The following is a 15,215-nucleotide window of genomic DNA, read 5'->3' as shown; positions in this document are numbered from 1 at the left end:
CACTTGCTCAGTCCAGACTCCACACTTCACCTTTAACTTTTTACCTTCCAAAAGATGCCACTTGTTCAGTTTTAGAACATATACATGGAACCAGAACTTACTCCTACATCTTTCACTATACATAAGTTAATGAAAGCATCTGCAGTGCCACAAATGCATGCATTTTTGACCAGCTAAGCCTCTTGGCAGCAGTGCACAGAAAGCTAGCTGGGATGCAAACTGGGGACAGGCAAATAGTGGCTGGTCTGTGAGAGGGAAGCCACTGACTCCAAAGAGAGGGAATGCCTAGCAGACCTTGCTGGCCTTGTTGCCTTCTTTGTCCCTCCCTCCTTTACCCCTTCCTCCAGTAGCTCCTTGCTGAATGCAGTGATAGTTGCCTGTCCTAAGTTACAAGCACTGGGCTACACCAACATTTCCTCACCTATCAAAATATCCACAAGCAGACTTGGATGCACTTTATGCTCTGGTTCCCAGCAGAAGGTGAGCTGTGGTAGCCCATGTGCTGCCATAAGCCAGGGACAGCAGCTAAGACAGGCAAATGACAGCAGCTCCTGAGGCTTGCTTTGGGATGCGATGACCCTGCAAAGCAACGTGGACAACACCAGCATGAGAGACCTGACCGGAGCCTCAGCAGCTGGTGGCTGGCCAGCCTGCCCACATGCTGTCCCTTCAGGAATGTACCCAGCAGCAGAAGCAGACAGGCTGATGAGCGTCCCAGAGTCACATCTGATTCTGGCCAGCAGAAGAAATAAAAGCCCTGTGGCACAGTTAGTGCCTGTTGCTGTATTGCTCCTCAACCTTCTCCCACTCGAGCTCTCCTGCCTGCAAAGTGAGCACGAGCTGTCAGAGGCGTGCGAGGTGTGACAGAGATGTGTCACACGACGGTGCACGCGCACCCACGTACCTAAACCGCCCGCAGACCGAGCCAGCAGCACGGAGGCACAAGAGGAGCACTTGGGCAAGGCAAGGCGCAAGCAGGACCATACCAGCAAGGATTCCAGGGCAGACAGAACACCAGCAGCTCTGACTGGTATCTGTTTTACCCCCTAGGGAACCATAGCCTTGGGCTCTGCAGTACTAAGAGCTGCAGGACCATCATCTGACCACTCTCATCTCCTCTCCATGTTTTTTTCTAGACTTGTCCCTGCAGGCAGGCTTTTCCTCACATGCTTCAGCCATCCCACTGTCTTAAGGTGCTCTTATTTGAAGAGCAGCCATGAAAGGTTTAAAAGCCCTTCATTGTCTTGGGTCTTGGTGATAACTAACAGCAACACACAGAAATCTGAGATGTACTTCGTGGGAAATGTCAACAGACATTTACAAGCTATATAGGGATTCTCAGAAGTATCACAAGCAAAAGTAATGGCACCTGGATATCATTTGTCTTTCCTGGATGGTCTCCATCACAAATTTAAATGTATGAGATTCTACATCTTTTGACCACAGGCAATGAATCTCTGACCTTGCAAGAATCTGAGGCAACAGAAATCAAACATTATGCAAACAGCTGAAACTCTGCAGTTTGGTCTTGCCCTTTTAAGGATTTCTTTTCTTCTGCAAAAAGGAAAAAAAAGGAGATTCCAACCTATATTTCAGCATTTCAGCCTTTAGGTTGTGCTCATCTATAAAGAACAGTTTTCTGTATTTTAAACCTTCAAAGTCAATGTCAGACGGATACAAACAATTCTTAGAGCTATAGAAAAGGAATTTCTTTTTCAGGAGTCTTCTATTTTTAGCCCTGTTATCTACTGATTGTCTTTAATGTTTACCTCTCACTTTTAAGCAATAGCGAGGGAGGTGTCAGCTGGTACCACGAGCTCAGCATCACACAGTACCTACCTAATCCAGGCAGATGAACAACAGTGCCTTGTGGGGAAAGACACGAGTGATGGAAATACCATCAGACATACCGAAAACAGAGTCCACAAAAAACTAATCACCCATGCTTTTAACAAACTTATTTAATACTTCATTCAGCCAGCCTTCCACCCATTTGTTTTGCATATTAAAATGCACACATCACAATTTAGTAGTCCTCCTAAATTAGACCTCTCAAACCCATCTGTCTTATTGGCACTCAAGTTTCTTAGATTACACTGCAGGGAGACTCAAGTTTGTCTGCTACCTCAGAATAGTGTCAGACCCAATTAGATAAGGAAAGTGCCGTCACGAGATCATGCCACTACAGGATCAAGCAGTTGTAATTCACACTTGAAGTTACATGGAGGTACACACGTACTCACACACGCTGCCCATGGAAACCCCAGGGGAGGATTAGCATGTGCAGCCATGTACATGAGAGCAGTAACACTCCGGCCCTCGCTGGCAGTGGACCACCACAAAGCAACTTTGCACGGCACATCCAAAGCCACGGCGTGTCTGCAGATCTGCACTAAGTGTGTTGGCATTCGCCACCTTTCACAGTACTCTTGTAAGGAATTTGTCAAGGACTGCAGAGAGTGGGTCAAAGAGAATTACATTTATTTGAACAAGGAAAAGCTGCATAACAACAACACGTTTGCACTGGGTTTACACTCAAGAGGGGAACAGGATGATAGTGATAATTTTTCACAAATTAACCATTCACCAACAGGTGGCTGGAGAGGATGCAGTCTGTCTGTCCCAGAAGTGGCTCCTGGGAGCTGTATGTCCCTCTCACGTGGGGCTTAAGGACCAAGGTGCAGCTCAGCTCTGTGCACACGAGCTACACGTTTATCAACTGACAACACCCCAGAGCAAGTCACTACTTACAAATCAGCTCATGGCTTGAAACCGGCTTTAATTATCAGACTGTTTCCCCACATCAAAATGCTAAGCAAGAACATCGTGTCTCAGGACAGCTGCCAACAGGAAGGATCTTTTTAAAAAAAAAAAAAAAAAAAAGTGGGGTGGGAGACTACAATGCTTAAATAAGCCTAGAGAAGTTGAGCTGCAGCACAGCACTAAGCCAAGAGCACAGTTCTGGGCCTAGTGAGCTTTTTCTGCCTAATTTTAAACCTCCCTATAGACCTAGTTATTTTGTACGTATGTCAAATGAGGGGAGAAATGTGTTCAAGATTTTTTTTTATACCACTGTATGATGCCAAATTAAAGGAGAGGCAAGTCAAGTTGAATTATTTTAGCTAAATTAAAAACATGCATTGCTGTCACACGCTGAGCATAAGGCCTTGGGAACAGCCCTTTCCTGCATTAACTTAAATGAAGTGAAGCATTAATATCTGCAATACTGGATACCTGTGACTGTGGTTTTATTGTCTATTGTACCTCCGTATCCAAATACCAAGTATCCAATTTAAGTAGCCTGACAAATGCTGCAGGGACTCCATGCTCCGATGTGCACAAGGCACCAAAAGAACAGCAACTTACACCACAGTTTTAAAACCTCATCAGAGTTAAGGCAACTCTGTCTCCAGTTCAGCACCTAAACAATTACTTGCTCGTTCACAGTCATAGGAAGTTTTAAGCTCTGATCAGGAAGCTATCAGAACGGGATATTTAGTGCTATGTGTTACTTTCATTTTTGCTTTTGCTATTACTTCCTCGGCACATGCACCTACCAAAGCTTCGTGGCCATCTTAGAGGGAGCAGCTAATGATGGCAGCTTGAGCATGCACAAATGAATTGGCTTTTTTGGGGAAGGAAGTGGTGGGTGCTGCTTTTACCAATGTAGATACTTGAGATGCACTCCAGTGAGACAGCTGAGGTGCCCTGGGACAACATCAGGGTACCTGTTCCAGCCAACTGAAGGCTGGTTCAGACCCCAAGTGAGAACAGCAAAGGAAGAGAAGAAAAGAAATCACACTGCAGTAATTAAGAATACATGTCCCCAAATGTCTTGCTGTATGTCTCCAACTCCCTCATTTCAACCTTGTAATTAGAGGTGAATAGAAGACAGTGAGGTGTATGTATAAACAAATTTAGGGGAAGGATTAAATGCAATGACTGTAATTAAAGATGGTCACTTCCAAGGCTGCAGTGGGTACTCTTACTTTCAGGAGAATTAAAAGCTGAGTAACACTTATTTCCCCCCCAACAAAAAGTGAAAAAATCTGGCATCATGGGACAGTGGAGACTGCAGATATCTGACAGTCCTGCCTCCAAGTTTAGATACATTTTGCCACAGCACAGATAGTGCCTTGTTTGTAATTTAATTTCCATCCGATTTCCCTTTCCCTTGAACAGTACAAAACTGATTGTCTCTGAGCCAGATAAGGTGCAGCTGAGCAGAATCTGAAAATGATCCATCATTTGGGACGATAAGGTATGGAACAGCTTTTCAAAACTCTCCACCCTTCCCTCCTTCTTCTTTCTTCCCCCCAAAACTCAGCTCAGATTTCTTAAGTGCAGTATCCTGAGGTTATCCGGGGAAGGAAGTGCCAGAAGTTTGGACCCACTTGCCGTGTGAGTATGTAAATTCAGGCAGTGGGAACCAAGACACCCAACAGTCTATTTAAAACACCTCTTAGGACCTACACCCAATAACTGCTTCTAGCAAACATACACAACAAGCTCCCAAATTTCCCTAGCAGAAATTATTTGCTCCACCCATGCTGTTCATTGCAGCAGTCAACACAACAGCACTTACCAATCGGGATTAAGTCAGCTTTCTTGGGGAATTACAGGGTTTGCTACCTTTATGTTTTGTAAATACCAGCTAATGTGCTATGTAAGACACAGAGTGTCTGTGCAGCAGGTATTTGCAAACACTGATGGTATTCCCAACTTCAATAGGAGCTGCTGAGTCCTGGCAGCAATTACACGCCAGGAAGGCCCCTTATTTAGCACCTTGTATCTTCACTTAGTTACCCAAATTGAACCATCAAGGAAAGAAAAGCAGATAAATCTGTTCAGCATCAGTCCCAAGGTGGCAGCTGGGAGAAGAGGATTCACCACTTCTCCAGCCTTTTACAGGCGTTTTACCACATTCAGATGTAGTCTTTGACTGTTACACAAATCTGCTTTCTTGCTATAAGGTAGAACCTAATAAAGGCTTTCTTAATGTAGGGCATGTAGCCTGTAACTTGAGTTATTAGTTTTTCAAGTTAGAAGCATTGCAACATGACCTCATGTACATACATCCAAGCCCAACACCTCTTCTGTGTCGGCTGTGCCAATCTCCACACGCTACAAAATTAGTCACAGTAATTTGTGTAGAAAAAAGCTTGCGTAACACAAACTAGCATTAAACAATACTATTGGCCAATTGACATCCTTTGACAAGTCCTGTCACTCTGCTCTAGTCTAGGAGAATGTGTACATGGCTCAGCACATGTATTTCCATCTCAAAAGACAGCATTCTATGAAGTTCCAAAACAACTCTCTCCTTCCAAACATAGGGAGGGGTGGGTAGAAGGAATATCTTATCCATTCCTGTGGATTGCACAGTTCTTTAGGACAAGAGGAGTCAGTTTTTAACTGGATACCGTACATGAGTGCAGGGTAAGGGGGGGGGGGGGGAAGGGCAGTAGGGAGGGGGAGTTGGTTTTGGTTTTGTTTTTCCAAAAAAGGCCCAAATAAACATCTGTGATGGAACAGCATTATGCTTTTTCACGTTTATGATCTGCTGTCTAAATGCTCATGCTCAGAACAGTTTCTGGAACCTTTTCTGCATCCTCTGCAGCTGCCCGGATGTGATGCAGGGTTCAGCCTGCAGGCAGGCACAGCTCCTACTAAAATTCCGTGGGCGTGAGGCAGAGTCTGCCACATGCTCAACCACCGTGTGTACCAAGGGGAAAAAACACAGATTACCAACTACTTGACCTGCAAAGGAATTTTGTGCAGTAAATCTAAGCACAAGTGTCTGCTGATAGAGACCATGAAGGAAAAGGAGCATGAGCTGCACTGGGGAAGTACACACTATTCCATTCAGAAAGAGACATTTTGAATATGGGACCAGGTCATGGTATATCCAATACCCAAGTGAGGTAGTCACTCCAGGGGCAGGAGTGCTAAAAATAGAGCTACAGATGCCAATACAGCATGGAGGCAGGAAGAGGAAGGGACAGGACAAGCACCTCACAGAACATAGCCACCTCCTCCAGCTGAGTTTGATTCCTTTTTGTCTACTCCAAGCAGGGACACTGGGACATGAAAGCTTGTGACGTATCTGGGAGAAAGTAAGCCAGCCTTCTGCAGATTTGGTGTGAATCCTGAGTGCAGAGCCAACCTTGCCTTAAAGAGCCAGAGCTGCACTCCTGGCTTTCAGGCACATTTGCCCCTTCTTCAAACCACAGCAGGTACCACTTCTGTATATTGGTCTGTGGGCTTCCACAGACCTGACTGGCTGAGATTCAGCCAAGGATTCCCATTGCATTATGTAAGACTCATTTCAGAGGCCAACTTCTTAAAGTCCATTAGCTGCCTAAATACCTTTAAAAAAAACAAAAATCAAATTCCAGCTCACTTGTCCAGATGTAGCTAAGTAAGCTTAAAAGAAAATCTTTTTTTTTTAATACCTAATTCCACTTTTTTTTTTCTCCTCCCATCAGGACAGCAGTCACCATCAGGCCTCTCATGCACCTCCCATGCAGGGAATCAGCACCTAACTGTCCTGAAAGTACCAGAAAGTCTGGCCCATCCATCTCTACTGTGTACAAGTCCAGCCCACTCTCTCTACCATGCTGGATGAGGACTAGCCAGGTCAATTAGCAGATGCTGAAAACATAAACCACCTTCTACATAGTCCATTAGAGGCTGACACACAATAGACTTATGTTTGAAGAGAGGGATGAACAAATTCAAGTGGAAAAAAATGCATGCACTTGGTTTCTCACCCATCTGCTCCCTGCTGGCTGCTTGGCTGGCCAGAAAGCACAAGGCTTTCTGCAGCCCAGACCCAGGACTCCACTTATGCTTCATAGTTCAAAGCTGGCTTCAGCAGGAAAAAGGACATGACAATTGCAGAGTCCAGACTGTATTTTAGTCCCATCTTTCACTGCAAAACAGAAGCTTTGTCCGAAGTATGAGTATGTGTACATCTCTGATACCTCTAGTATAACCTCCTGTGCAGATTAATTTTCAAGCTTCATCTGCTTAATATATCCCTCCTTTCCAAAGCAGCAGTGTAGGTAGGAAGACACATTTGTTGGGAGTGCATCATCAGGTGAGCTGCTCTGTGCACTGAAAAGGTAACAGTTCAGTGCATAAATATTTACAGCAGCTATTGCAGCAGGTACTACAGGGTACATCACAGGTCCAGACATTTGCTGACTGCCCAGAGATGGAGGCACAGTGAGGAAAGAACAGCATTTCAGTGCAAAGTTTTAAACCTTCCAATTTCTTTTAATTCCACAGATCTGTCAAACTCAGAAACATGGGTCACTTCAGCAAAAGCACAGGATTACATCTTCAGTTCTGCAGGACCAGTTCTTTACAGATTTTCCTAAACAAGCGGCACAAAAAAAAATTCTTACAGAGATTTAAGAGGCAAACACCTGGCAAAAGGGGCTTTAAGCTGAGATTCAGCCTTGCACTGGCTGAGGCAACACATCACCTGCCCACTACAACTGGCATCCTCAGAGAAGCAGTCATAGCTGGGAGGGGGAGAAGATGCCCAAACCACGGTGGCTGTCAGCTCACAAAAGGCAAATCACACTCCTAAAACATTACCTTGCTTAAGCAGTGCAAAGGTGTGTTTATTGCAATTCACTGGGATTGTTATAAACCACTTCACACCAACCAGATGGTGTAAAAACAGTTCTTTTCTTGATGAGAAAACCAGAAGAAAGATCTAGTACAGAGGTTAGATTCCGCTAGCAAGATGATGTGGTTTCCACCACTAACGTAGCAGCCACATTATCTGAATGGTTTATGTATAATCTGGACAGATCCTAGAAATGGCAGCAATTTTTATAGACCCATTATAACAATGAGATCTGTCCCAGGTCAGTAAGACCCATCCAACACAGCACTTTCCAGGCAACAGCAGCCAAAACTGGATGCTTAGGAAAAACATTAAACTGACAGAGAAGTGAACTGTAACTGCTCTGTACTGTAAATTAACACTGTCACCCAAAGAAGCCATCCCACCCTCTCCCTGTGCTGGCATCAGGGTGTGCCTGTGACAGGGAGCTGGCTCAGGAAGGTGACCTGGCCCAAGGAGGAAGCTTCTCCCCTCCTGCTGTGCTGGCAGGAAGCAGGACCCAGAAGCACCAGCATGCAACCCGGGCTGGGTTAAATTCCTGATGGAAGCACAGCAGCGAGACGCTGGGTGATCCTTCCCTGGAAGGACTTCGCCTCCAGCACCAGTTCAGGGGTTTCCTCAGTCAGTGGTGGCACCACAGCCATTCAATGTGATGGATCAATGCAGTTACAACTTTATGCTGCATAACAGTGCTAACTACAACAGTAATTTGTGATTTTGAAAAGGAAGCCCATAATAAAAATAAACATTAAGCATTATTTTGGTATGCTATTATTTCAATGACCTTTCAGTTCTGTTTCAAAACTTCCAAGTTTATCATCAACTTGCAATTACATGCTTTTCATTAACCTGCAGTTTACTAATATGAAGAGCCACAGAGAGGATTTCAAGACATCCATCTAAGCATTCTCTCAGCTTATATAAACTTTAAACATAAAGCAACTGTGGTGGGTGCAACTGATGTACCAATGAATGTAACTGTGCTCTTGCATCTGCAATTTCCATGAGAAAACCTCCTATCAGGATTTAACTTCAGAGGCATCTGCTGTATTTACTGTATCAGCTAACGCTGTACATCATAATGCTCCCATCAAAATATATACTCCTCATCAAAACCTATGTTTCTGTAGAGATATCCATTCATACACATGATGATGCAATATAGAAACTTCTTTCTGGCAAGATTTTAGATTTAAGGACGGCACAAAACTCATGTCAGTATTACCTTCTGTGCACGTGGGAACACCTTCAGTCTCCCCCAAGCAGGGCTCTACACAACACATACATTAAGCTCTTTTGGGAAGAAAGAAAGGTTTGAGGTTCTTTCCATCTTTAAGGTTTTGCAAATCACTGTGTCTCATGTATTCCCCATTCTGGTCTTGCACTTCTAAAAGTTCAGAGCTGTCTCACTCAGTTGATTCAGGCAACCTCCACAGCAGTCTCAGCTCAAACAGCAATGCCTGGTTTTTACCTCCATCTGCCTCAGCTCACCAGCTTTTGTCAAATCTAAGCCTGCAGACCTGGGACCTAGATCAAGCCATACCAGAGTCACACAGCACTTCTTCAGCTCATATGGGTGCCAGTTTGGGGACAGCAGCACGTGGCTTCCTGACTTCAAGTACACCTATTCATTTCCTCACAAATTCTTAGAAGCTGTTCTTTAAAATCATCAAGTTTCACAAGCTGTTTCCAAAGACTTTGCCAGGGAAAGGGCAAGACCTTGAACCCCTCCTGCAGCAGAATTCCTCATGGCCAGGCAGGACTGAATGACACTGAAGAAGTCCTGATAGCTTGATCCCAGTATCCCTTGTCAGGGCTCCATGTGCTTTCACAGGAGGTGTCTCTTCCTCACACAGCCCTGCACAAGCTGGGGGACAAATCCACGGGTGAACAGCCGAGGGCAGATTCTCCCTGCCTCCACAGAGCAGCGTGGAGATCTCAGCACAGCCTTCAGGGAGATGCACCTTGGTTTTTACCTTCTAATGCAGAACTAGTATAAACTGATGCAAATAAATGAGATAATGCTGTATCTTTTAAAGAAGCTTATGTCTCTCATAAATTCTTGGGTGTTTTTTATACTATGAAAGTTGAATTCCTCTATACAGTTGTCAGGTTGATTAAAAAATTTCCTTGCAAAAAGTCATGATTACTAATTTACTTACTATTTATATTGCTCTGTGAAAGCTTACAGACCTAATGGTCTGGCTGGAAACAACAAAAAATACCTACATAAATATACATGTGTACATTTGTCATTAGGAACTAGTTACATCCAAGTGCCACACTCTGACTAAACGGTCTGTAATTATTAAAATATCTTCTAGGACCTCATCTAGGATGAGAAGATTTCTTGCCTTCCTACTTTTTATTTACGGGGTTTCCTGATTCATGGCTCCTAGATGCACACCTTGATCACAGAGGACCAAAACAAAACTGCTATTAGAGGGATAAGTCCTTCCAGAGTTTCCCTATAATGAACACACACTGAAGCTCTGAGCAGGATATTATAGAGAGACTTAAAGCACAGAAAAAGCAATTTCATGTATGAATTGCTGAGAAACACTTTACCATAACTTTAATCTGAATTCTATCATATAATGAGATTTTTTTCTTGGAATTATGTTTCTGCTTTCATTTGTGTTCCTCTGAGCTCCCCCTCAAGAGCACACAGAAAAGAGACCCAGGAGTAAAAAATGCAAAATAAACTGGTGGTGCCAAATGGTCAAGCCAGCACACACAGAGGTCAACCATTGCCATTTCCACTGACATCAAAACCAGAGATAAAACCTTTGACGTGCAACACCAGTGCAGAACCCAAAACAGCACCATGTACAGTGCATGGCTACCATGGGTTTCCATTCAGTGACATCTCTGGCCACCCTCACACAGGACACAACAGCCCTGTAAATAAGGAAGCCATTTCCCTGCCCTCCAGCACAGGGTGCAGCCCTCAGACACCACGTGAGGGACTGGGCATGGAGGAGGACACACGCAGCCTCTCCTCTCCTCCTCCTCGACAGGCTCCTGTGAGATAATCGAGTGTGTCTTGCCAGAGCAGCATCATGGCAGGGCTGAGTCAAAGGCGCTGGTCCTGGAAAGGAGACACCTCCAAAATCAACACCCAGTGCTTCCCAACTGGCAGGGCAGGGCTGCACGGAGGGGGAGGATAGGCTCTGCTGCAGGGACCAGCTGCTACAGGGACACACCATGGCTGTGAATCTCCCATTAAACCGTGCAAGACATTTGATAGATCTTAATGTACTTTTAATAAAACACTGTGAAAAACACTATGATCAGTATTATCTGCTCATACACCCACAGTGCTGGAGGAGGGGGTTGTTAAAAGAAGAAATAAAAATTGCAGGAGTCCTTCACACCAATACATCAGGCAGCTAGAACTGTACACACCTCATCTGCTTTTGTGAACACCCATTTGCACATACAAGGATCTTGCACTAATTTGCAAGTTCTCACCAGGAATAATAAAAATCTGGCTTCAAGTAGTTTAACTGCAGGAGGCACAGCAAGCAGCAGCAGTTAGAAACATTAGTTGTATAATCACAAGACATACTGTGCAGTTTACCTATTTTGACCTTGAGATGGCAGAGAAAGAAAAGGTAGCAAGGCAAGTACTGTATGGTCCAGCTACTACAAAGATACAACACAGAACTGGAAGTGAGAACAGCGACTGAACAATTAATAGATTCTCCTTCTGGCCCTGCATCTGCTGCAAATGCTGCTGTGCCTCATTTACTGTGCTGCTTAAACATGTTAAGGCAGAGCAGAAGGAAGAAGATGAAAATAACTGAAGGAAAAATAAAAGGAATATGCAGATGAGAGTAAATTTGTATTGATGAAGCAGGAGGGAAGGAAGAAATGTAGCGGAATGAGAAAGAATCGTCGTTGGGGCCAATTTTTTTTTTTTTTCTTTTAAAGAGGTGGGACCGAACGACAGAATTTTACATGCAGTTATTTTCCTGAAGACTCTGTCAGCAGAACTTCTGCCAGTCAATGTCACTGCCTTAGCCAGTGCACTGCATTCTACAGCCCAGGCCTGTGTTTGTGAGCTTGAGCTTTCTCCAGTTCCTCTCATCTCTAGGATGACCACGTGGCTATTAGGCAGAGCTATAGTTTACTCATATTACAATTAAACTACAGGAAAGCATGTAAGCATGCAAGGGAAGTGATGGTCTAGCTGCTACGTAACTGCAGCCACAGAACAACACACAAAAAAACCCCCACGAGTTCAATCTTCTTTTGCCATCAACCATGTTTCACGTATTTAGAAGCATGCAAATAAGTTTAAATCATATCCACACACACCCCCCTCGCTTTCTCTGGATGCGTGAAACCCGAAAGACCACAAGCTACACGAAAAAGGAACAAAGAACCACCCGAATGGGAGTTTATCCTGAATGGTGGGTGAAAGGCAGCGGCCCCGCAGTGAGGGTGCCACAGCAGGGAAGCCAAAGGCAGAGCCAAGACGGGCCCGTTTGCTCTCTGTGCTCCCTCGGAGCAGCGCTCCCAGAGCCTTCCTACAGCCCAGGCGCCCAGCTGCAAACACACTCTGACACGGTACAACACGCTGAACACTGCCTCCAGAACGGGGCAAACGAGAGCTCTGCACCGCGCAGGGCTGCGGGGTCTAATGTCTGTCCTGGGTAGATGCGGCTTTTCCTGGCGCTGCATTCGCCGGACCAGGCTGCGGCTCGGGAGGTGCCCGCTCCTAGCTCACACACAGCTCTCCGGACAGGACACGCACCAGCAAGGAAGCGGAGGGAGGGGAAAAACGGATCTGTAGGTACTTACATGCAAGATGAAAATTAACTGCACTTTAGGCATACTTTAAAAGAAACATAGAATAACCCTGTGTGACACATTGTTCCCAAAAAGCATTCACCTTAGTCACAAAAATACTTTGTACTTATAACATTTAACACCTCTAGCAAACAGTTGCTGCAATCAGATTCTTTGTTAGTAACAATTCGGTTAACCAGTTACAGCATGAATCAGTGCAAAGATAATTATTAGGGATGTTTCAAAAGGAGCATACCAAACAACAGGGGGAAAAAAGTGCCAAATAGTACTATAACTATTAGATTTTAGTTGATAAAAAAACCAAAACCAACTTAATAAATTACTCAGTGCAGAATCAAAACAATTTCAACAAAATGTTCTTCAATAAACATGGTAACTAAAATGTCAGCCATACATCTTTTAATTAGCTTTTTTTTCAAAACTTACCTATGTTTTTCTAGTTCGTTGTGTGATGACCTATTAAAAAGAGAAAAGAAATATTAGAGAAAGAAGAAATAAACCAAGATTTAGAATATTTAAAAGCCAATACCTGCATATGTTGCAAAAGAGTTCTCTGAAATATGTATTTAACATGGATTATGAAACAGCTTTTCTATTAAATTGATTCACTTTTACATCCCTTAGATTCTTCAGGGTATCAACTTAATTTCCATGAGTAAACTGTAGGTTTGGGGGGAATTATAATATATTTGCATTTATTAGTGTTCAATACATTCAGAGACAGAAATGAACATAAAAAACTGAGCAGGTTAGTAATAAAAACAGCCCACGAGATTTTTATCTGTGAAGAAAAATTATGAGGGGGCAGAAAATGTTAGAAGATCTAAATGGCAACAGGTAAGAGCAAAAAGCACCCAAAAGGCCAGCTTTCAAGCCCATGGAGAAGCAGAAAGAACAATCAGCAGCTAATCACTGCGGTTGTTGTTGTTGACATCTTAATGGCAACAAAAGAGGAATCATCTTAATTCTTCTGAGTCTACAAACAGAAAATAAAACCCAAAAAAATCACAGTCCCTGTACCAACCACAGCAGTATGTTATCCTCTTCCAATCTGCTCAGATTAGAGATTTTTTTTATGCCCCAACCAATGCCTCGGGATTTTTGCCATTAGAAGGAAGCCTTAAATTCTTGGAAGACCTTTTTTTTTAAACTGATTCAGCTAAAAATATTCATTTTATTTATTTACACAGCTCAGATTAAAAACATTCCTAAAATGAAGTTACTGTCACTTTCAGAACCAGCAATTTTCTGTACTTTCAGTTTTGTCCCCCTGAAAACATGCCCAGCACGTAAGGATCAAAAGATGCAGAGGTGGTGGCAGCTTTTAGGGCTGGCAGATTATGTCAGAGCAGCTCTGCTGGAGCCTGCTGCAACCCCAGCCTGCAGCTGGGCACGGGGTGAAGAGTGAGGGGCCTTTGTGGAGGGCAAGTGCACAGTCCCTCCAGAGAGCAAAGACATCCCAGGGGAATTACAGAGCCGTCCTGCACAAATACTGCCGGGTGCTGTGCTGTCCTGCCTCTCCCTGCACACACCCGAGCTGCTGGATGCTGTGCCTGGGTGTGACTGATGGCAGAGCATCACTCCGGCCATAGAGAGGGAAAGAGAAAGCAAAGCTCACCCAAAAAATATCCAGTGAACAAACCCACGAGCAACTGATCTCAGGCCAGTGCAGATCCTGATCCTGCAAGGAATTAAGTGAACTGCCCCTCTGCAGGTAAAACTGAAATGTGTACAAGGTTCAGCACTGATGCTAATCCACTCTCACCAGAAAGCATCTCAGTGTTGGTACCAAGACATCAATTATGTCAACCATTACCTGGCATCTTTTTCTCAAAAGCCTATGAAAAGCCTATGAATTCTTTATGCATTTTTTTTAAACTTCTTGCATCAAGTGAGCCATGATCAAGTAATGTGTGTATTTCTACAATGCCATTTAAGTGCTCCTGACCAATGCAACAACACTAAAAGTGTTAAGACACATATTCTGTGCTACATTAATAGGGCAAGGTGGGCTTGGTCATTTGGCTATCTTAAGAGGATTCTGTTTTTATCTTCTACTCCTACTCTGTACACAGAGATGAGACATTTTCTCCACAATCATTTCTCCACACCAGTGTTCACAAAAACTGACAAAAGACTATGCTAAATCCACCAGTGTTTATGAAAACACATGGAAAACAGAAGTTAGGAGGGAACCATTGTCCCCAAACACCCTCAACAGGCCTGTGAAAGGCACAAAGACACTGTTCGTAGGGAACTTTGGAAGGGAAAGGAAATACAGGCTGGCCTGGATTCATCTGTATGGCATTAATTCCTTGACATTTCTGGCAATTAGACACAAAGGTGAACACAATCACTCCAACTGGCCCATTCTGAGCTGCCAGCTCACAGCAGCTCCAGTGAGCACACATGGGGACAACACGGGCCAAGAAATCCAGCCTGCATGGAGTATTTTGCTGGGCTGAGAAAGGATGCAGTGAGCAGGTGGCAGTCCTTCTTCATGCAGCACAGCTACAGGGCACCTCTGGTGCATGAAGGGTGACCCCGGTGCTCTCCTGAGGTATGTCCTGCCAGAGCAGCTCTGGAGCGGCGCAGCCGTGGGTGTGCCAGCTGCCAAACGGAGCGGCAGTGGCCATGTGCCTCTTGGCAGAGCTCTTGGGGACACAAAAGCCTCAGTGACGCCTGCAGTGTGCAAACGGAGGCACCAGCCACACATTTCGGGAGGTGTCAGGGGGGTGACTAACGCCTCAACTAT

At 44.4% G+C, this 15,215-nt stretch overlaps 1 protein-coding gene across 3 annotated transcripts in view; it reads right to left on the bottom strand.

Annotated features, from left to right (window-relative positions):
• The window catches only part of MXD4 (MAX dimerization protein 4), a 38,457-nt gene that overhangs the window by 15,454 nt on the left and 7,788 nt on the right, over window positions 1–15,215 (bottom strand). For all 3 annotated transcript variants that reach the window (XM_069014612.1, XM_069014614.1, XM_069014613.1), the window contains exon 3: window positions 12,887–12,916. In XM_069014612.1, the coding sequence (XP_068870713.1) occupies window positions 12,887–12,916 (30 nt within the window). The remainder of the gene's footprint in view (window positions 1–12,886; window positions 12,917–15,215) is intronic.

This window comes from Aphelocoma coerulescens, chromosome 4 (assembly GCF_041296385.1).
Source record: "Aphelocoma coerulescens isolate FSJ_1873_10779 chromosome 4, UR_Acoe_1.0, whole genome shotgun sequence".
Taxonomy (NCBI): domain Eukaryota; kingdom Metazoa; phylum Chordata; class Aves; order Passeriformes; family Corvidae; genus Aphelocoma; species Aphelocoma coerulescens.
This window is presented reverse-complemented; position numbering and strand designations above follow the sequence as displayed.